This window comes from Phocoena phocoena, chromosome 7 (genome assembly GCF_963924675.1).
Source record: "Phocoena phocoena chromosome 7, mPhoPho1.1, whole genome shotgun sequence".
NCBI classification, from domain to species: domain Eukaryota; kingdom Metazoa; phylum Chordata; class Mammalia; order Artiodactyla; family Phocoenidae; genus Phocoena; species Phocoena phocoena.
Window position 1 is genome coordinate 57,408,447 of NC_089225.1, and position 23,948 is coordinate 57,432,394.

Sequence of the window (23,948 nt, forward strand, 5' to 3'; positions counted from 1 at the left end):
AGTTTTTCTTTAGTTCAAACATACTCAAATCTGTATTTTGGGTTAATCCCAAAGGCATTAAAAATACCACATTCCTGCAATGAAGAAAGGTAACAACATGTTACCAAATAAGAAGTATGCCTGGAAATCTGAAATACCTTTAGGTATTCTAAATAAATAGATGAATTAGCACTCTACCACTCTTGGGTGCTCTTGTCTCTTGGAGTTTTTAAACAGGCCAAACTTATCAACACGAAAAACTCATTTGGTCTTCAATGCAAAAATATCTTTATTGGCCTCTGTTCAGAAACTAAGAAGTTAGTGAAAAGCATACACCTTTAATATTTGCTTATAAGGCTGGTAGTACTTGCTGCAAAAATGGCATACAATAAACATTTCTGCTGTCAAATAGATGTATTCTAGTGATGTACTTTCAATGTCAGAAACTTGTTACTCCAAGTAAGGTAAGATCGCCTGTGGTTATACTTCTAAGTTATACTGATTTTCTAAAGAATTTTTTTTTCCTCAGTACCTTGGAAGGCAGGCAGCCACAGCACAATTTCCTTTTCATTCTCAGGGGATTTCCTCAGCTAAGGGCATGTCTTATAAGAAACCTGTTCCAGAATCAATGTTTCAGGCCTCTTTAAACACCAAACCAGCAGTAAGAGCAGGTTTTTTGTTTGTTTGGCCTAAAATGAACTTCTACCAGAGGACTGGTTAATCTAAGTATTTCCCTAGACTTAAAAAATTTCATGATTTTACACTGTGGACTTTGTGTTAATTGTACAGTACTTCTTTGTAAATTGTAGTAAGATATGTATTTTCTTTTAACCATTTTAAAGTGTACAATTCAGTGGCATTCAGTACATTCATAATGTTGTACAACCATCACCAGAACACCGGTTACCCCAAAAGGACCTCCCACACCTATTAAGCAGTTACTTCCCAATCTCTACTCCCACTAGCCTTTAGTAACCACTAATCTACTGTCTCTATGGACTTTTTGGTTTTTGGTGGCACTGTGCAGCTTGTGGGATTTTAGTTTCCCAACCAGGGATTGAACCTGGGTTCTCGGTGGTGAGAGCGCAGAGTCCTAACCACTGGACCACCAAGGAATTCCCCTGTCTCTACAGATTTGTGTACTCTGAATATTTCATGTAAATATTCAGCCTATTGTGCTTGGCTTCTTTCACTTAGCCAAGTGAAAGCACTTTCACTTTCATGTTTTCAAGGTTCACTCATGTTGTAACGCTCATCAGTACCTCATTCTTTTCTATGGCTGAATAATATTCCATTATATGGATATACCACATTTTATCATCAGTTTATCCAAACATCAATTTGGTTGTCTCTACCTTTTAGCTATTGTGAATAGTGCTGCTATGAACATCTGTATATAGTTTTTGTTGAATGCCTATAATTCTTTTGGGTATATACCAAGCTGTGGAATTGCTAGGTCATATAATACATGTAATACTTCTTTACATTGCTAAATTCAAATACTGAGTAGTACTATTTAAGAAAAAGGTGAAGGTTCCAGGAAATTATGTAACATAGACTAGGTGATTAACCAACCAGAAAGTGGTAGTAGCTCTAGCTCTTTAGTGTTTTTGACACTTTATAGAGAGTGGGAAGGATACAGATAAGTTAGTGATCCTCAAATAATGTGCTCAAAAATTACCTGAGAAACCTTTTTAAAAATGCAGATGGCTGAGTTTCAAGGCCAAAGACTCTAATTCAGTAGGTCTGGAGCGTAGGGATTTGTACTTTAGACATCCTAGGTGATTCTGATGGAGATGGGTCTTCCCACTGCACTTTGACAAACCCTTGTAGCTGACGGCTCTTAACTGAAATCAAATTAGGCAGAAGGGATTAAAGGAATAAAATGAAGCTTTCCAACTGTCAGCCTAACCTTTTATAGAAACCCTGAAACTGTGATGACAAATAATGTAATGGTACAATATATTTGCTAGGGGGAAAGCTCAGTCTTCCTATAGTAGCACCCCTTTTTTCATTTTAATAGGCAAAATTTGACCAATAAGCAACACGTAGTATTAGAAACAGAATACTATTGAACCAATTGTCATTCTCAAGACTCCTATTATAAACATTTGTTGGTATCAAAGATGAGCAATGCTTTAGCAACTTTTGGCTTTAAATTTAAATTCAGTTTACTTTTTGATATTTGGTTTTTAATGAGAGCCTTGTTTAAGCAAGAAACTAGCTGCTAGTTAGATTGAGTTTCTTTTTAGAAGACAGGTAAGATTCACTATAGACACACAACTACTTAACGTGAGACCTACTGAAAAGTAAAAATCACCTCCCTAATCCCAACACCCATTTAATAAGGCTTCAATTCCTAAAAACCCGACGTGATTTATTTTTAGATCCAGCTGTGTTAAGACCAGCCAGGTTAGTCCTGGAAGGTGATTCTGCTTCCAAGTATTGTAATTCACGTTATTAGCCCTTAAAAACACAAAACCATCTTGAGCAATTAATATCTTGATTTAATTAATCATATTTCATAGAAGCTCAAACCACTCAAACATTTCCCCTTTACATGAATAAACAAAAGCCCTATAATTTACAATGTTCAGAACACTATATAAAAGAATTCCCATAAAAATTACATTAGGATCTTTTCCATCACCAGGGCAACTGCAGTAGTTTCCTCTGACTTGTACAGCCTCTGCCTGAATACATGTTCTTCTTTGTGATGATCTAAACTTAAATTAGGTAAGTACAAATCACAGCAAAAATTAAAGTTTTCATCTTTAATGACTTTGGAAATAACGTACATTTTCATGACACCAATGCTACAGTTTTTGGAGTTACAGTAAGATACACAGAATTACATCCGTAATTAACATGAATGCCAACATTTCAAGCAGTAATTTCTGTTACATGGCAAACAAAATCAAGAAAGCAACCATCAAACAAAAGAGACCCATAGCTTCAGACAAGGCAAATCCCAGGATAGCATATGAGAACAGCTGCTGTTTCAGCGAAGGGTTTCTAAAAGAGACAACACATATCATTGTTACTTTGAAATATAATTTGTATTTTAACATGGTTGGTAAATGTTAAAGAACCAGATTACGAGCGTGAGGATCTTTGTAAATTGGAAAGGACCGGAACAGTGTTTTGCCTAGTTCTCTTTTGGTTCTGCCTTTGACATTCCTTTCTCCTCATTCCTAATCATATGGGGAAAGGGAGGCACTGTCTCTCTATATCAATGTAAGTGGTTAGCCTTCATCCATTTTGAGGGATTCTGACATTCTTCTTATCCCCGTGAAAGTTTGTTCTATACTTTTTAAGATTTATTAGTTTAAAAATAAGGTCTTAAATAATAAAACGGAAGCTGATGTTTTTAAAGCATAAGCTCTCTTAATTATATTCCCACTACAACTTAAAAATTAAAGAGTGCAGACTCTGAAGTCAAAGTGAGTTAAAATTTATTTTCTGACACTGGCTGTGACTTTGGGCAAGCCGTATAACCTCTGTGTCTCTAGTCCTTCACAGGTAAACCAGTGTTTCTCCAAGGTGTGTCGGGAGCAGTGAGATAACTGCATGCAAAGACCTCAAAATATAATGCAAGACACAGACAGGCACTTAATACAAAGTAGCTATGATGATTTCACTAGTTTCCTAAGTTTCCAATTATTTCAAGCATGTTTTTAAACTAGTTTATTCGGCAACAGGAATTACCTGGCGTAACCAATGATGAGGCTGCCGAAGACTGTGCCAATACCAGCACCAGAACCAGCCACTCCTACTGTTGCAGCACCTGCACCTATAAATTTGGCTGCAGTATCAATGTCTCTGCTGATTGCACTGGTCTGGAACTCCCTTTGGATTAACTGAGACACACCATTCTGGGCCCCATTAAATACCGTAGAGCTCTAGAGAACAGGAAATAAAGGCAAAGGTCAAATCAGCAATCACAGTTAGCTATTTTAATTACCGTACTGTCAAAATGATAACCACTTCTCTATTTTTGTAGCTGAGTTTGAATAGGTGGTGTGGCACAACAGAAAAATCTGGGGCTTAGAATAATTCCCATCTTGCAGAATAGGAACAGCAATATCACACTGCATAAGGTTTTTGAAAATTAAGAAACGGTGTACATGCATATGCTTTTATTTTAAATAAATTAATTAATTTTTGGCTGCATTGGGTCTTCACTGCTGCGCTTGGGCTTTCTCTAGTTGTGGCGAGCAGGGGCTACTCTTCGTTGCAGTGAGCGGGCTTCTCATTGCAGTGGCTTCTCTTGTTGCAGAGCACGGGCTCTAGGTGCGCAGGCTTCAGTAGTTGTGGCATGTGGGCTCAGTAGTTATGGCTCACGGGCTCTAGAGCACAGGCTCAGTAGTTGTGATGTACGGGCTTAGTTGCTCCACGGCATGTGGGATCTTCCTGGACCACGGCTCGAACCCATAACCCCTGCATTGGCAGGCAGATTCTTAACCACTGCGCCACCAAGGAAGCCCTGCATATGCTTTTTAATAGAGTAGCTGTTCAGTAACTGTTGCTATCATAATCTTAAATACAGGCAACTCAAAACCATATACTTAAGTATATATACTGACTATGTTTCTTAGCCAATTCAGGTGGATAAGTTTTGGATACAGAAGTTTCTTTCATTGGCTCATTCTCTGCAAATTTTTTGGATGAAAGGGTGGAAAGGACCCTCTCAGACCACTCATTAATGAGGTTTTTCCCCTTCACTTTAATCGAAACCATAAGGCTTATTTGGTAGTGTTACTTAATTTTTATTATTACTACATTTACCTCTCCAGTCCTAGCCTCTGGTCGAAATAACACTGATGCAGAAATTGGTCTGTATGCAACTCTGGATCCAGCTCGGATCTGTTAATGAAAAAAGATTCCATGTATTAAGTAAAAATACAGATAAAACTTCAATGACCCTTCTTGCACCAATGAATTCTAAAAAGGCAAGCTGCAAAAATGAGTAAGAAGAATTATGACTTTCCTCTATTGATTCTTATCTTGTCTGTTTGGTCATTTTTCAAGGCACAAAGCAATTTAACGCAATTTTAAAGCTTGCTTCATAATGTATTTGTGATATCCTGAACAAAACTTCTAAGAACAATTAGTTAAAAAGAATAAGTATTGCTTTTAAAATTTTAATTATTGTAGCACCACAATTCAGATCAGAAAACCAGCAATAAAGACCTCACATTCTTTGGTTAAGTTTAAGTGGATCAACAAGTAGGTACAACAGCACTATAAACAGTGTGTCATTTTAAATAGCCCATTAGTTAACATGAGCTCCCGCTATTTCTAGGATATTCTTATATGTCCATTAATCATAGAATTAAAAAGCAGCTTAAGCAATTCCACATCAGTGGAAGAACAATAGTTGAAATACTCTGACCATAAGGACACGTTCCAGTCCACCTTCTCCGCCCTTGAGTGTCCACTAAATTAAGGTCACAGAAAACCCCTTCAGAACCAAGACCTGATTCTCTAAGACAAACCCCCGAGATCTTCACTTCATCAAGTGTCCAAAATGGTTTTGGAAATAACATCCCAGAAGCAGGAGGGGAGATTTTCGGGTCCTGCACCAGCCGCCTCCGCCCACACAGGGTGAGGAAAGTCCCTCCCTCTGCAGCAGCGAGACTGACCTACAGATCAGCAAGTGAGAGTGCAGCCGCGAGCTAGGCCTCAGGGGCCCCCTCCACCCTCCACTGCACCCCAACCGTCGCGAGGCCGCGATCCAACAGGGTGTCGGAGGAGGTGGGGTGGGGGGCCGCTCCGGAACGAGGGGCAAGAAGGGTTTGACCTACACCGAGCTGGGCCTGACAGCTAGGCCTTCGGCGTTTCTCCACCCCGCGAGTGGAGGGGAGGAGCGGAATGAGAAGCCCCAGGAAGAGGAGGAAAGGGAGAAAAGGACACAGAGGTTATGGGGCTAGGGAAAGCTGTCCCGAGAGGGCGGTGTGTCCTGCCCCGAGGTGACCCGTTCAACAACGTGGACGCCCAGGCCAAGTGGTCGGGGCCTCGAGCCCCCGGCCCAGCCTGGGCTACGCACCAGAGCTGGGGTGCAGGCGAGCTTGGCGCAGGCGAACATCTTGCACTCTTCGGGGCGGCGCGGCTGGAGGACTTGGGTGACAAACGACTAGGGCTCCTCTCCCGCTTCCTCTCTGCGGAGGCAAAGAGGCTTAAGGTCAAGTGCCCTCCGAGGGCCCGTCCTTCCACCCAGGTCCCGCGGGCTCCCGTGCACGCGGTCAGCTCGGGTCCCGCGCCAAGCGAGGCGACAGCAGAATGAATGGGTCCCTCCTGGGCGCGGCTCCACCTCGGCCACGTCCGGCTCCCGCACCCTGCGCTTACCTTCCCGGGAGGTGGCAGCGGCCGAGTCAGCAGAGGTCGAAGGAATGGGGCTGGATGCGCAGGCGCGGTCCGGCTCTTATCCGCGCCGCGGCACCCGGATGCAGAAGGCGGGGAATCGGGTACAGCTGGGAAGACGCTCAAGGTCACCGTGTAACAACTTTATTGGTAACCAGTCGGGAAAGGCAGCGACAGCCGCCCGGAGACGGACTGAGGAGCAGAGGGTGGCGGAGAGACAAGAAGAAGAAATAAAGACCAGCCCAGGCAGAGAGAACCGAACAAGTTGTTTCGCCTTTGATCTAGGCTGGTCGGAGGATAGTGGGACTTTGTCTTTCAGTTGATGAGATTTGGCCTTTTATCAGTTCCTAGGTCCCTTTCATAGAGGAGCTCCCTTCCTGGTCATTCTCCTCTGTGAAATGGGACTCAGTGTGGGGAAACGGTTCATTCTCTGCTTGGCAGAAGCAGTTAGGGTTCCCAGCAAAGTGAAAATACATTTCTTTAAAGGAATCTGGAAAAGGTTCCAGAGTCTGGAATAATCTTTTGGGTGAAAGTGGGCCTGACCTACTGGGACAAAGGAATAAGCAAATGAATAGATCTAAGAGCTTCGTGACTTGGGCACAAAATTGCCTCTTGGTAAAGTGAAGCAGGTCGGTTTTTCAATCCCAGCCCCATGGTTGGGAGAATTAAGGGATTGTAAATGTTTTTTCATGTAGAGCCAGGGACTAAAGAAAGTCTGAGTTTTTTCAAAACTGACCCAACTTTAACACCTGTTTTTGGTAACTTTGGACTTCAGATGAATACAGAAATATCTCAGAAAAATGGCTCTTTCTGGACTTCTGTTAAGTCCTTGAATTCTGTAAATCTGACTTAATAGTTCTAACAAGTGGCTATCAGAGGTGATACAAGTCAACATAAAAGAATAAATATCTAGTGTGCCCAGATGATGGGATGGCTGGGGACTGAAATCCTACCCACTTGGTCTACAGCCCTGGTACAACATGGACCCAGAGGATCACTTCTTTTTCTAGTTGGCACAAAGGTGCAGTATCACCTAGCAGTAATCCTGGGGAGAAGCCCTCAGAACTAAAATTTGAAGAGTGAATAAGAGTTTGTCACTGATCTAACTTCACAGAAAAATGCTTCAAAATCACACACGAGCTAATCATTTTAGTTTCAATCTCTTTTTAAAAATTAATTACTTTTTATTTTTGGCTGTGTCAGGTCTTAGTTGCAGCACGCGAGATCTTCGTTGCAGCACGCAGGCTTCTCTCCAGTTGCAGCGTGCTGGCTCTCTAATTGAGGCGTGTGGGCTTAGTTGCCCCGTGACGTGGGATCTTCCTGGACCAGGGATTAAACCCATATCCCCTGCATTGGAAGGCGGATTCTTAACCACTGGACCACCAGGGAAGTCCCCAGGTTCAATCTTTAGCCCATAAAAGAGATAATGCATACATGCAGTTCAAAGAGAAATTATTAGTGTATTTTCTCAAGTACTCAGTTCTTGCCTGAAGTATGTGGTAAGATGTCCTGTGATGCTTAAAGTAGAATAAACAATAATGCTCTGTATTAGTCAGAGTTCTCCAGAGAAACAGAACCAGCTGGAAGAAAAACTGACCTCCCTCAGTAGGATCCTACAGGTTCTGCTTCTGTGGAGAACCCTGAGTAGTACAGAGCACTATTGTTTATATGTATAGAGAGAGACAGACAGACTGACAGGATAACCATGAGGAATGGGCTTATGTGGTTATAGAAGCTGAGAAGTCCCATGAGCTGATGTCTCCAAGCTGGAGACTCAGGAAAGCTGGTGGTAAAATTCAATTGGAATCTGAAGGCCTGAGGACCAAAGAGGCCAGTGATATAAATCCCAGTCTGAGAAGATAAGATGGAATGTCCCATACCAAAGCCAGACAAAGATGTCACAAAAAAAGAAAACTACAGGCCAATATCACTGATGAACATAGATGCAAAAATCCTCAACAAAATACTAGCAAACAGAATCCAACAGCACCTTAAAAGGATCATACACCATGATCAAGTGGGGTTTATCTCAGGAATGCAAGGATTCTTCAATATATGCAAGTCAATCAATGTGATACACCATATTAACAAACTGAAGAATAAAAACCATATGATCATCTCAATAGATGCAGAAATAGCTTTCAACAAAATTCAACACCGATTTATGATAAAAACTCTCCAGAAAGTGGGCATAGAGGGAACCTACCTCAACATAATAAAGGCAATATATGACAAATCCACAGCAAACATCATCCTCAATGGTGAAAAACTGAAAGCATTTCCTCTAAGATCAGGAACAAGACAAGGATGTCCACTCTCACCACTATTATTCAACATAGTTTTGGAAGTCCTAGCCACAGCAATCAGAGAAGAAAAAGAAATAAAAGGAATCCAAATTGGAAAAGAAGAAGTAAAGCTGTCACTGTTTGCAGATGACATGATACTATACATAGAGAATCCTAAAGTTGCTACCAGAAAACTACTAGAGCTAGTCAATGAATTTGGTAAAGTAGCAGGATACAAAATTAACGCACAGAAATCTCTTGCATTCCTATACACTAATGATGAAAAATCTGAAAGAGAAATTAAGGAAATACTCCCATTTGCCACTGCAACAAAAAGAATAAAATATCTAGGAATAAACCTACCTAAGGAGACAAAAGACCTGTATGCAGAAAACTGTAAGACACTGATGAAAGAAATTAAAGACGACACAAACAGATGGAGAGATATACCATGTACTTGGATTGGAAGAATCAACATTGTGAAAATGACTATACTACCCAAAGCAATCTACAGATTCAATGCAATCCCTATCAAACTACCAATGGCATTTTTCACAGAACTAGAACAAAAAATTTCACAATTTGTATGGAAACACAAAAGACCATGAATAGCCAAAGCAATCTTGAGAAAGAAAAACAAAGCTGGGGGAATCAGACTCCCAGACTTCAGACTATATTACAAAGCTACAGTAATCAAGACAGTATGGTATTGGCACAAAAACGGAAATATAGATCAATGGCACAGGATAGAAAGCCTAGAGATAAACCATAGGAACTATAGGAATAGCTACTACCTTTGGCTGAGGAAGAGTGAATAGTAACGAAAAACTTAGAAATTTAGAGGAGAGGACATGGCTGTCACAGGAACTTGAAGTTCACTTGTGGTGAAGAAACTTGCTGAAGGCATGGGCCACAAGTGAACCGTGAGGATTGCCGAGGTGAACACAAACCAGGCCTCTGCTGCAAGCCAATCCACCTGAAGAAGAAAGGAAAGTCCTTCCTCCTCTTCTGGCCTCACAGTGTCTTTCCAGTGCCCTCTATTGGCGAAGCCTAACATTTTGCCAGTTGTCATAGCAGAAATGCCTATTGGGTCCACTTGTAGAATAGAAACAAGGCATAGAAAGATGGATTTCTAGTGGAGAAGTCATAAATTACTAACTAGCACAGATGGTAAGATTCTCAAGGGCAGGGATTAGGTCTAATTTGTATTTATGTCTTCCACAGCACCTAATGTAGAGTATTAAACATAGTAGTCACTCAGTAAAGTTTGCTCAGTAATAAATAGGGTACTTAGTATATTCGAAGTAATTTGCAGAAACTTTATTATTCTCTTTTAACTAAAATTTTAATTTTAGTTAAAATTGGATTGGAAAAATTGGAATGACCTCTAGAATTTCTTTGTCTTGCTCATACTGCAAAATTCAAACTTAGAGAACTTGAGGAACGTATTTTTGCTTTGTGGCATGAATTTGTTCAAACAAACATTTTTTCTGTGCCTAAGAAGGATTCTGTGTGTATATTCTCATGTGCCTAAAGAATTCATTAAAAAACAAAACAATAAAGCCCTTTATTGACCTGTTATATGATACAATAGAGTATTGGCAGGAATGGGACATCAGCTGAAGCATAATAGGCCCTGGGCTGGGTTGTGAGGTAGGCAAGGTCTGTCTGTGGTCAACCTTTCACTTCTTTTCTCAATGCCTTTGGTCCATCCTTCGGCAACTTACTCTCTCTGCCGGCACCTCGTACCTTCTTGGTGTCTCCTGGCTATGTTAGGCTCTCCATGGTGGCACCTACTGAAGCCATCTCTTTCCAGGCAGTGTCCAGCTTCTGAACTCTTACCCATGTAAAATCTAACTTATTGCTTGCTTCAGCAGTGCATATACCAAAATTATAATGATACAGAGAAGACTAACATGGCACCTGTGCAAGGATGACACTCAAATTTATCACGTATTCCATGTTTTAATAATTTGCTACCATTTCCCTCACAGGTGGGGAGGGATGTGAATGCATCTAAGAAAGGGAGAGAATTACAAATGCATTTCCTGTGTTTAAAAAATAGAAGGTTCATCGATGGTTACCTATGGTGGAAGGAATAGATTAGAACAAGAATAGAAGCTAAACCTCTTTGAATATGCTTTGCTTTCTGGATTTGAATTTGGAACCATGCAAACCATTTATAGAAGTAAAAAAAATTTAAATCCCTACAAATTGAAAGTAAATGAAACAACTGAATTTAACTGCATCTAGTCGGTAACATAACCACACATTTACTTTTGGTAAGTACAAAGAGTCTACAAATGGATAAAAAGACAAGCAACTCCTAGATCATCTGCTTTATGCACGCCAGCCTCTTTGTTATTCCTGCAACATGCCAACCATATTCCCCTGATAGAACTGCACTTTTCATTCCTTTAGTTTGGAACACCTTATGTTTATGGCTTAACCTCCACTTCATTCAAGTCTTTGCTCAAGTCACTTCTTAAGAGAGGCCTTCCTGGATCCCTTGCCTAACCTTATATTTCTCCATAGCAGTTATTGCTACCTGGCATTATTTACTGCTTGTTTGTTTGTAGCTCACATTAGACTCTAAGTCTATGAGGACAGGGACTTTGTTTCGTTTATTGCTGTATCCACATAGCCTAGAACTTGCTTGGCCCACTAATAGGTACTCAGTACATTTTTGAGCAATGAGGTTGGAAGGAACTATTAAATTTTCTTCACATACCTCTGTATTATTTGATATGTTACCATAAGCATTGCTTTAAAATGTAAAAAACCAATATGTTAGGAAAGTTTTAATACTTCATAATAATTGATAAATGTATTATATTATCCCTTCTATGGCACTTGCATTAATGAAACCAAAGGGAAGCATTATTTAATGTTGAATTTCAGTTTTTGGTGATGGGCTTTGGTGTACTTTTATATTCAAACTCTAACCTCTCCATGGTAAGGCTATTCCTGTTTGAAAGCATCACGTGGGTGTGGGTGTGGGTGTGTATACCTTCTTATCTATATGTTGGCTGGAGTTTCTTGTATGTGATAGGAAAGTATATTGTCAGTTTCAGCTGTGTGTGTGTGTGTGTGTGTGTGTATATATAATTTTTTTTTTCTGGCTGTGCTGCGTGGTATGTGGGATCTTAGTTATCTGACCAGGGATTGAACCCGGGCCCACAGCAGTGGAAGCACTGAGTCCTACCCATTGGACCACCAGGGAATGCCCTCGGCTATATTTTAAGACAACCAAATGCAAATGTAAGTCCTTATTCTCCTTCGAGAAATTAAATCCATTCATAATCAATGGACCCAGATATTGAACTTACCGTTAAGAGATAAGAGATTTCACAACACTAACAAAATGTTTGAGAGGACTTCTGCTTATCAAGTTTTTTTGCTACTCTAGCCTCAGTGAGGTCTTTAAGGGTCATATTTCTAGTCCTAGTGCTATGTGATAAATGAAGGTCTTACATCAATTTAGGGAATTACAGGGTTTCCATATGGTACAAGTGCCCCATGCTGAGTAATGCTTTGTCTTCTTTCCACTTTTGGATTATCGTGGCTCTGTGTAAGAATAATATGGTTACACGGCATGAGTCACTCTCCTTGACCACCTCTTACATCACTGATTTTAGTCAGTTATTCCATTACTTTAGTCAGTTATTCCAGTTTGTTCAGACAAATAGTCTCAGACTTTTCCTTACCAATCTCACCTATCTAAGAATTTCTGATCTATGGGCTTTACTACCAAGGTTAGTTTCCTATGTCATGTCCCCAAGCCAGGGAACTTGGCTTAAAGTAGTGATGGCTCTGTATTAATTTTAAGGGAAGCATGGTTTTCAGAGGCAAAATATCAAGGAGACACATTTCACAAAATGGGGTCTATAAACCTTAAGGTTCATTTAAGCCTCAAGGATTAAGTTAGAGTGCTTGCTGAAATTGCCTTTCTTGATTTGAACTAGAGGAGAGCATATGCAAAATGTGTACGTTTTAAATATAGCAACTTGTATTTGAACTTGAAGTGGAAAACATGGCCAGAAAAACACCAGTGGTCAATAGCTATAGGAAAAGCAAAGTTCATAGTAGATAAAATCTTTAACTTAGAGGGTCCTATTCCCTCATTGTGATGAGAACATTCCAGTTTGGAAAGTCACACGTGGAACTTCTTTTATCTGGTCGTATTTTTGCTCAGTCTTATACAGTATTATGGGGCTGGTCAATCATTCAGGAGAACGGCCATATATTCATGGTAGAGACAGGTTACTGAACTGCAGATCCTACCAGTTGCTCCAGGTTGTTCTCTGGTGAGATTCCATCTACGTTTCTTGACAATTTAAGGGAGTTCTCTCAGCTTGTTCTACCAGAGAACTCCTACCAGCTGAGGAATATAAGCAGACCCCCTATAGGAGTACAGCCTTAAAGGATCAGGGAAGCTTTTCAAAAGGCCCTGTTCTATTTTACGTTAAAAAAATCCTGCAATGTTTATATGATACTCTATTGTAGAAACTGAGATAATTTAAAATGCTTTAAATTACCAATTAAATTACTTAATTCTCCCCTTTATTATTCTTCAGTGAAACTGATGTACCAGGAGATAGGTCGTGCTAGGAAAGCATGGTTTTGCTCACTTCTTACCCAACCATTGCCTATTTCAAGATTGCAAGGACCTCAGCTTTAGGAGGAAGGATTTATTGTCAGATAAATCCAGATAAACTTCCTGTTTCTGATCTGCTCAACCCATGGCCTGTGGCCATGGGTACATTAATAGAGGGTACATTAATACACAACAATATGGTATGTATTATATACCAGGTAGATAGTCCACCTTTCTGAAAACGTAACTCAACTGGCAAATTGTATATAATCCTTTTATTAAGATCCTAACAATTTTAATTTCTCAAGAGTTAACTTTAATCAAACCCTTCCACTACACCGTTTCCTCACTATCTTTCAACCTCTTGGCAAAATATCTTAGTGTTTTTTACATTACATCCTACATCTGATCAGCATCAGTTAACCTCATCTGATCAACAGCATGACAGCATGTTCAGAGCTCTGGGGAATGAACTGGAAGGGAGGGACCAGGTTTAAGGAGTTCAGGTTAAACTCAGGGTCTGAAGTGGTAACTTCTTCCCCCATACAAAGGCTGTGACTTTTTCAGATAAATTTGGAGGGTGCTTTTGGTAGGCAGAATGCCCTTCCCCAAAGATGTCCATGTCCTAAACCCCAGAATCGGTGAATATGTTACCTTAGATGGTGAAAGGGACTTTGCAGATGTGGTTAGGTTAAGGGTTTTGAGATGAAGAGATTATCCTGGATTATCTGGGTAGGCACAATGTAATCACAAGGGTCCTTATAAGTGAAACAGGGAGGCTGGATAGTCAGAGAAGGAGATATGACCCTAGAAGCAGAGTCGGAGTGATACAGCATGAGAAAGACTCTGGCTGTTACTGGCTTTGAGGAAATGGAAGAAGGCCACCAGCCAAGGAATTCAGGCAGCCTCCAAAATCTGGAAAGGCAAGGTAATGGATTCTCTCCCAGAGCTTCCAGAAGGAATGCAGCCCTGCCAATACCTTGATTTTAGGCCAGTGAGACCCATTTCAAAATTCTGTCCTCCAAAATGGTAAAATAATAATTTTGTGGGTTTTTTTTTTAAGGTACCCAGTTTGTGGTAATTTGTTATAACAGCAGTAGAAAACTAATACAGAGGTCAAATTTTGGTGATTCCAGGCATGGGTCAAATCAAGGAGATGGGATGGGGCCTTGACTTTGGAATCCAGGCAGCCAAGGTGCCCAGTGTTATGTGGCATGGGCCATTCATTATGGATCTTAGTTTAGTACAAGGCCTGGGAGATGAGTAGCAGGGGTGTGCTCTGACAGAAGAGGACATGATCTCCAAGAGCATAGTAGGTATACTAGCCAGCTTACTGGCTATCCTGGGCACCCAAAATTTGGAGGACAGAAAAAAAGCCAGGTACCCAAGAAACTGAACAGAAGTATATCCAAAGAGAAGACTGATATCTCTAGGCAGGCAGATATAGGAAGCTGGTATATAACAGTACTGCTGAAACGCTCTTGAGCATAAAGCAACAAAATATACTTTCTGAACCACAGTGACTTCTAGAAGACTAGAAATAGCTTTCCAGGTTGGCCTCCAAGTTGCTCTTAGGGTAGAAAACCTGCAGGAAGAGGGCAGCTAGAGGAGAATCACTAATGATAGGCTGTTGGCCAGAAAGGGAATAGAGGGAGGGTCAGGAAACGTGGGCCAGTGTCAATTCAATGATGAGTCAGGGTCATTGATAGCTTATTGCACAGTAAAAGTCACAGGCTTCCTAATTCATACTTTTTGACTATTCAGAGGTCTGGTCTAGGTGGTACTATGAACTAAGTCTAGACACATTCCTTCCTTTCTTTTCTTCCCCCACTGAGACTACCCTATTTAGGCCAATATCTCACTAGTACTACTCTACTTTTTTTTTTTTTTTTTTTTTTTTGGCTGCACGGCTTAAGGGATCTCAGTTCCTCAACCAGGGACTGAACCCAGGCCACAGCAGTGGAAGCGCCGAATCCTAACCACTAGACCACCAGGGAACTCCCATATTACTCTTACTTAGTCTACTTGTCTCCATTTTTGGTCCTTCAGATTCATATGTTATTCATTCATTCAACAAGCATTTTATTTATTATGTATAATTGTGAGACTCCTTTCCATAGATATTTTCTTTGCTGAGAATTCTAGAATAAAATATATAGTAATTAATGTAAAGTTAAAAGCTTTCATTTTTTTCTGGAACCCTGCTAGTCAGTCTGCTATTAAAATCCTCTGGTCTGGCCAAACAACCATCCTCCAAACAGCCATTGCATAAGAGCCTCTTTGTAACTGGCTGCTTTGCTTTGGCAAAGCTCACAGGGACCTCTTCAGTTACCTCTTACATATATCAACAAAACATATGCTATGCAAATACAAGTGAAGGTTAAAACAAAATAAATAGGGGGCAGGCTAGGTGGAATGTTAAGAATTAGGACCAAGTTTTCTTAACTGTCTCTATTTGCTATTGTTGCTCCAAGATTATCTGGACAAACAGCATTTCCCCTGAGATCTGCTAATTCCTTGCCACATTACAGTTCTCCTGCCTTGGAGTTCTTATTTAATTTGGACCTCTAGCATACCAGAATATAGACCCTTGGCTTACACATCCCATGCTTTGACATCCAACCAATTTTCTCTTAAAAACAAAAAGAAAAAAAAACCCACCAAAACTATCCTTCTAAAATTATGTAAGTAATATATGACTACAGGCTTGTAAAAATCTAAACAGTATAAAATTATAGACAATAAAAACTATAGCTCTTATATATCCTCCTCCCCAATATTGTTTTCCTTCTCAAAGTAACCATTACTAACCGCATAGTGTATACCTTTCTAAATCTTTCACTGTATTTTTACGTAGTAGTATACAAATTTATGAATATAGTTTTACATTTTCTTAAATAAAAATGTGTATCTTCTTTTCAATGAATAGTGCTGGGAAAACTGGATATATATGTGCAAAATAGTGGGACCCTTACCTTATGCCATATACAAAAATTAATTCAAAATGGATCAAACACCCAAGTGTAAGATCTAAAACTATAAAACTCTTAGGAGAAAACATAGGAGGAAATCTTCATGACAAAGGATTTGATGATGATTTCTTAGATATGACACCAAAAGCACAGGCAACAAAACAAGAAATAGATTAACTAGACTTCATCAGCATTAAAAATTGTATGCATCAAAGGACACCGTCAAGAGAGTGAAAGACACATGCACAGAATGGGAGAAAATATTACAAATCATATATCTGATAAGGGATTAATATTCAGAATATGTAAAGAACTTCTACAACTAAACAACAACCCCCCCAAACAACCCAATCCAAAAATGAAAAAGGAATTCAATAGACACTTCTCCAAATAAGATATACAAATGGGCAATAAGCACATAAAAACATGTACAACATCACTAGTCATTAGGGAAATGGAAATCAAAACCACAAGATACCACTTCATACCTATTAGAATGACTATTATCCAAAAAATGGAAAAAATTGTTGGTGAGGATGTAAGGAAACTGGAATCCTGGTGCACCAATAGTTGGAATGTAAAATGGTATAGCTGCTGTTGAAAACAATGTGATGGCTCTTCAAAAAGTTAAATACAGAATTACCATATGATCCAACAATTCCACTTCTAGGTATATATACTCAAAACAATTGAAAGCGGGGACTCAAACAGATACTTTCCCACCAGTGTTCATAGAAGCATTATTCACAATAGCCAAAAGATGGAACCAACACACATGTCCATCAACAAATGAATGGATAAGCAAAGTGTGGTATATACATACAATGGAATATTACTCAGCCTTAAAAATAATGAATATTATTTTAATACATGCTACAACAAAATACACGCTACAACAAAATACACATAATGAAATTAGAACTTCTCTAACACCATATACAGAAGTAAACTCAAAACGGATTAAAGACCTAAATGTAAGATCAGACACTATAAAACTCCTAGAGGAAAACATAGGCAGAACACTCTTTGACATAAATTGCTTCAAAATTTTTTTTTGTCTCGTTTCCTAGATCATGGGAACAAAAGCAAAAATAAACAAATGGGACCTAGTTAAACTTAAAAGCTCTTGCACAGCAAAGGAAACCATAAACAAAATGAAAAGACAACCCACAGAATGAGAGAAAATATTTGCAAATGATGCAACTGCCAAGGGATTAATTTCCAAAATACACAAACAGCTTATATAGCTCAATATAAAAAAAAAAAACCCAATAAAAAAACGGGCAGAACACCTGAATAGACATTTCTCCGAAGAAGACATACAGATGGCCAACAGGCACATGAAAAGATGCTCAACATCGCTTAATTATTAAAGAAATGCAGATCAAAACTGCAATGAAGTATCACCTCACACTGGTCAAAATGGCCATAATCAAAAAGTCTATAAATAATAAATGCTGGAGAGGGTGTGGAGAAAAGGGAACCCTCCTACATTGTTGGTGGGAATGTAAATTGGTGCAGCCACTATGGAAAACAGTATGAAGGTTCCTTAAAAAACCAACACTAGCATCACCATATGATCCAGCAATCCCACTCCTGGGCAGACATCTGGAGAAAACTCTAATTTGAAAATATACATGCACCCCAATATTCATAGCATCACTATTTACAATATCCAAGACATGGAAGCAACCTAAGTGTCCATCAACAGATGAATGGATAAAGAAGATGTGGTACACACCCACACAAGAATATTACTCAGCCATAAAAAAGAATGAAATAGTGCCATCTGCAGTAACATGGATGGACCTAGTGATTATCATACTAGTGAACTAAGTCAGACAAAGAAAAGCAAATATCATATGATATCACTTCTATGTGGAATTAAGTCAGACAGAGAAAGGCAAATATAAGTCAGACAGAGAAAGGCATATCACTTATATGTGGAATCCAAAAAACGATACAGATGAACTTATTTACAAAACAGAAGGAGGGGGCTTCCCTGGTGGCGCAGTGGTTAAGAATCCACCTGCCAATGCAGGGGATATGGGTTCAAGCCCTTGTCCGGGAAGATCCCACATGCTGTGGAGCAACTAAGCCTGAGCGCCACAACTACTGAGCCCACGCTCTAGAGCCTGCAAACCACAACTACTGAAAACCACGTGCCACAACTACTGAAGCCCGCGCACCTAGAGCCCGTGCTCTGCAACAAGAGAAGCCAACGCAATGAGAAGCCTGCGCACTGCAAAGAAGAGTAGCCCCCGCTCACCTCAACTAGAGAAAGCCTGCGTGCAGTAACGAAGACTCAACAGAGCCAAAAATAAATAAATTAAAAGAAACAAAAAACCCCCAAACAGAAGCAGACTCTCAGACATAGGAAACAAATTTATGATTACCAAAGGGGAAAGGGGGAGGGAGGGATAAATTGGGAATTTGGGATTAGCAGATACACACTACTATCTATAAAATGGATAAACAATAAGGACCTATTGTATAGCATAGGAAACTATATTCAATATCTTATAATAACCTATAATGGAAAAGAATCTGAAAAAGAATATATGTATATGTATATAAATAAAACTGAATCACTTTGAGGTACACCTGAAACACTGTAAATCAACTATACTCAATTCCAAAAAAAAAAAGAAACAGGCTTTGGAAAAGTGAGCTTTTAATAAAACAAAAATTATGACAAACATATTGTATCTCAGCAAAACATTTTTTTGATACATGCTACAACATGGATGAAATTTGAAAACATTAAAATAAGCCAGATGCAAAAGGATGAATATCATATGATTCCTCTTATATGATATACATAGAATAGGCAAATTCATAGAGACAGAAAGTAGGATAGAGGATACCAGGACTGAAGGGAAGGGAAATAGAGAGTTATTGTTTAATGGGTACAGAGTTTCTCTTTAGGATGCTGAAAAAGTTCTGGAAATGGATAGTGGTGATTGTTGTACAAAATGTGAATGTACTTAATGCCATTGAAATGAAATAATTTTTAATATAAATTTGTATATAAAATATTATATTATGTACATTTTAACTAAATAAATAAGTATAATATATAATGATAAATGTAATAAAACAACCCCCCAAATTATACCTTGCTTTTTCAACAAATACCTGCTAGTATTATTTCAATTTCAGTAAACACACAGTTACCTCAATCTTTTAAAAATAGTGCTTAAAATTTTATAATGGAGGGACTTCCCTGGTGGTGCAGTGGTTAAGAATCTGCCTGCCAATGCAGGGGACATGGGTTCAAGCCCTGGTCTGAGAAGACCCCACATGCCACGGAGCAACTAAGCCCGTGTGCCACAACTACTGAGCCTACATTCTAGAGCCCGCGAGCCACAACTACTGAGCCTGCGCTCTAGAGCCCGAGTGCCACAACTACTGAGCCCACGTGCCACAACTACTGAAGCCCACACGCCTAGAGCCTGTGCTCCGCAACAAGAGAAGCCACCGCAATGAGAAGCCCGCGCACTGCAATGAAGACCCAACGCAGCCAAAAATAAATACATAAATAAATTTTAAAATTTTATAATGGAAAATTCAAACATATTAAAAAGCAAAGGGAATAGTATACTAAATTCCCACCCATCACCCAGCTTCAATGGTTATCAACGCGTGGTTAGTCTCGTTTCTTCTGTTCTCCCTCTCATCTACTCCTTTTCCCTTCTATCTGCTCTACCTCATGTTATTTTGAAACAAATTCCAGAAGTCATAATATTTAAATTATGAATGTTTAAGTATGAATCTGTATAAGGACTCTTTACTGAAAAACATAACCACAATACCATTATCACACTTACAATATTTAATAATTCCTTAATCTCAACAAATATGCAGCCAGTGTTCAGATATGCCTGATTGTATTATAATATTTTTTAGTTGGTTTGTTGAAATTAAGAATCTGTACAAGTTCTACACATTGTAATTAGTTATATGTCTTTTAAGTCACTTTTCATCTATAGACTCTCCATCACTCTTCTTTCACCTTTATTAGTTGAAGAAACTCAGTTGTTTGTTATGGAGTGTTTCCCATAATCTGGATTTTGCTAAGTTTATCCTCATAGTGTCATTGAACATGTTCATTTGAACTCTGTATTTCCTGAAAATTGGTAGATAGACCTAGAGGCTTGGTCATTTTTTTTTTTTCCTTCTTAAAATAGCTTTTGTAGGTTGTGTTGTGTACTTCCTACGTGCACCATTTTGGAGGCACACAATGTCTGGTTGTCTTTTTTCTGATATTAAAATTGATCAATGAGTTCAGCTTGATTTATCCATTATAAAGCTCCCCATCAGCTTCCTACTTAACAAGTTTAGTGCTCATTGATGATTATTTCGTATGTTCATTATTTCATTAGGATTGAAATATGGCGATATTCTTTTTCTATTATTTCTTCTTCACTTAGCTGAAATTATTCTACAAAGAAAAACTTTCCCATATCAACGATTTTTATTATCTTGTGTTAGTTAGGACAGAAAAGGCAGAAGAAATTGTTGATTCTTTCCCTTTTTTACAGTTTTCAGAATAATGAGTCATAGGTAATTTTAAACCATCAGGAAATGAGTACAAGAGTGGATTTAGAGTGGGGGATATATCTTTAAGGAAATTTGGATGATTTCTGTCTTTGAAAGAAGCCTGTTCTAGGTGATCTGTAATGTCCGTTTGAGCTCAAAATTTTTCTTATTCGTGAAAAACATTTATGCTTTATTTCTTAATTTTGGAAAGAATTAGTTAATATATTCTAATGTTCTTTAGAGTATAAGGTATTCCTTTAACATATAGCATAATTTATTTGCCAAATAATTGGCAATAATTTTGTGGGTTTATATCAAAGTACTGGAGAGTTAGCTAATATTTTTGGGGGGACTACTTCATTATCTTTAAAATTTTTTATGTAAAAAATTTAAGCTATATTTTTAAACTTTAAATATTAAACAAAGAAAAATTGCAAGGAGAGTGCAGAGAACTACTGTTTGCCCTTTACCCTGACCCACCAATTCTATCATTTTCTACACTTTTTCATATTCTCTCTTATTCCCTCTGTTTGTATACACACACACATGCACATGTATGGTGTATGTGTATGTATGGTGTTGTCTTTATATAGATATGTCTATATCTCTCTATCCACGTATGTACACAGGTGTTATATATATTATTTATTTTTCCTAAACCATTTGAGGGTAGGTTTCATGCCTCATGCCCCTTAATATTTCTGTGCATACTTCCTAAGAAGAAGAAGATTCTCTTACATAATCACAGTTATCAATTCAGAAAATCTATCATTAATAAAATATTTTTATTCAACCTACAGCCCACATTTCAATTTCATCAGTTGTCCCAATTAGGTCCTTTAGAGAAATTTTCCCCTCTAATACAGGATCCAGTCCAAAGTCACTTACTGCATTTAATCACTGTGCCTCTTAATCTGTTATCATCTAGAACACTTCCTTAGCCTTTCTTGCTCTGTCATGACACTGACATTTTTGAGGAATCCAGGTCAATTTCATTCATTTTTTCCTGCCATAACCATATACATTACTCAGTTCTCATCATAAATAACAGAAGTTGCCTATGGCTGACTGAGCAGGAATTTATTAAAAAGGTATTGGGGAGCTCCTTGACATATCTCAATAAATACATTTTATTCTGCATATATATATATATATATCAAACCATACTGTTCACACACACACAAAAGTGATATTTATTGAGCACTTCTAATGTGCCACTGTCCCTATTACACGATAAGTATTGTTTTATCCAAAACATGACCCTATAAGATACTCTTTCAAATACTCCTGAGTCCCATTTTGAAAATGAGACGATTGTGGATTACGGAGGTTAAGTGGCTTGCCCGAGGTCACACAACCAATACAGGGCTGAGTGTTCAAAGTCAAGTTGTGTCTGACACTAAAGCCCATCCCTCTTCAGTTCCACAGTTTTATATGGCAGCATTACTTGAACATTTTCCCGTAAGATATTTTCTAGAAAATAAATGATCTGTGATAACCTGAAATATTAAGGATTGTTTCAGTAGATATTATATAATAAGAGGTACATGCTGAAAAACATTCACACTTTTGTATAGCTTTTTTCCATCTTTAAAAATGCTTCACAGACATGACCTAATGCTAGAGTTACTGGCCAGAAAATCCTCGGCGTGCACATCAAAATGTACCCACTTGGGGGCACCCACAATGCAGCTTTTCTGCCTGCTCTCCTGCCCAGAAGCTTTAAGCCCTGCAGAGCTGGAGTTGAGCTAGCTGATGAGCTCAGGCTGCTCTACAGGACTCAGACAGCAGGATCTAATGTCTCAAGGAAGTGCCTCCTGTATCTCCAAGTGGGGAGAATATCTTCCTTAGCCTGTTGCCTGAACAATACATTGTTATGTGTTATTTGAAACATTAATAATTAGTGCATTTGCTACAGGCCAAATGTACTAGATAGATACATTATTAGGATTTAACGACCAAGACCTAAAAACAATTGCTGATTAAAAATGATATATTTGTCCAAAGGGGTTTTTGGATTTATGCTATGCCAACATTAGGCACATAATAATTAACAGGGGTAAACATAAACAGCAGGGGTAAAAATGTGTCCTAAAATCAAGCTAAATGTTTCAAACTGATTTTGCATGCGTGTTCACCTGAGGCATGCTCTCTGGTGATCTCTAGAGCATGGAGGGCTTCTACAGGTGTTACTGCTGATATGATCTCTAGGTCAGTCATTTGGTCTTCAGCTGTATCAGATAGTAGAGATGCTCCTGAAATATACTGTCAAAGATGTCATTGACCCAGATGTAGTTGCTGAGACTGCCTAGAAAGGGGTTATTATTCTAGAACATAAGGAGAGAAGATACGGAAAATGAGATTCTACTGGACGTGGCTCTCACAGTGTCTTTTATACCCACCACCTCTGCTAAAGAGGCAGATGAAGGTGGCTACGTTTCGTACCATATAAATCTGCCTTGCACTAGAGGGGGCCAAAATATCGACTGGAGAGCAGCTTGCAGGGTGATCTGGCTCAAAAAGCACTACTCAAAGAGGGACAAACTGGACCAATCATGTGCTCGCTTGCAGGAATCTGATTTGGGAAACTGAAACACGAAGTGGGTAACAGTAGGAACTGATGTGGAAGGAGTATAGAGGGGGGTACAGTGTAGAATAGAGGCCAAGAGCAAAGCCAAGTATGAGGAAGCTAAGCTGTGAAAAAGATGAGAAAAATTAAGTGGAAGCGGTGAGAAGGAGAAGACAGAGAAGAGAAATCCAGTCATTTGCGGGAGGAGTAGCAAGAAGTTTGAGGAGAAGCAGAGACAGGGAGGGGCTGAGCAAAGTGGAAATGGAGCACTTTAGAGGAGAGTCATGGCTCTTGTTCCCGAGGGTCCTTGGGAACAGTTTGGTCCCTGTTTCTGGTCCAGTCTGGTCCCTGTTCCTTGACTGCCATGAGATCCTGGCTCCATCCTGAGTCTTATAATAAACAGCCATTAATCGTGCAAACTTGAGTGAATATCTGTCTCTCTCTAACCAAACGAACCAGAATAGGAGTAATGTGAGAGAAAAATATTACTACTTCCAGAGTCCTTTTTGAAAAAGTGTGGTAAAATATATATAAAATTTACCCCTTTAATCATTTTTAAGTGCACGGTTCAGGAGCGTTAAGCACATCCACGTTGTTGTGCAACCATAAACACTCCAAAACTTGTTCATCATCCTGAACTC

General features: G+C 39.0%; 1 protein-coding gene and 1 non-coding gene across 2 annotated transcripts; one reads left to right on the forward strand and one right to left on the reverse strand.

The window, feature by feature from the left end:
* Positions 1 to 2,738: 2,738 nt before the first annotated feature.
* Positions 2,739 to 6,379, reverse strand: ATP5MC3 (ATP synthase membrane subunit c locus 3). Its single transcript, XM_065880483.1, has 5 exons — positions 6,328 to 6,379; positions 6,029 to 6,140; positions 4,768 to 4,845; positions 3,688 to 3,881; positions 2,739 to 2,994 (listed from the first exon to the last, which is right to left on the reverse strand). Exons 2-5 carry the CDS (start codon positions 6,065 to 6,067, stop codon positions 2,880 to 2,882), a joined length of 426 nt encoding a protein of 141 aa, XP_065736555.1. The 5' UTR covers positions 6,068 to 6,140; positions 6,328 to 6,379; the 3' UTR covers positions 2,739 to 2,879.
* A 4,111-nt stretch (positions 6,380 to 10,490) lies between these two features.
* On the forward strand, positions 10,491 to 10,595 carry LOC136126225 (U6 spliceosomal RNA). Its single transcript, XR_010656112.1, has one exon. It is a non-coding gene; the product is annotated as a U6 spliceosomal RNA (small nuclear RNA).
* Positions 10,596 to 23,948: the final 13,353 nt, after the last annotated feature.

Coding starts and splice junctions, on each gene's coding strand:
- ATP5MC3 (XM_065880483.1), bottom strand. CDS start 6,067: ATGTTCGCCTGCGCCAAGCTCGCCTGCACCCCAGCTCTG. Junction 4,846..6,028: donor TCGCCTGCACCCCAGCTCTG/GTGCGTAGCCCA, acceptor TTTCATTAACAG/ATCCGAGCTGGATCCAGAGT. Junction 3,882..4,767: donor CAGAGGCTAGGACTGGAGAG/GTAAATGTAGTA, acceptor CCTGTTCTCTAG/AGCTCTACGGTATTTAATGG.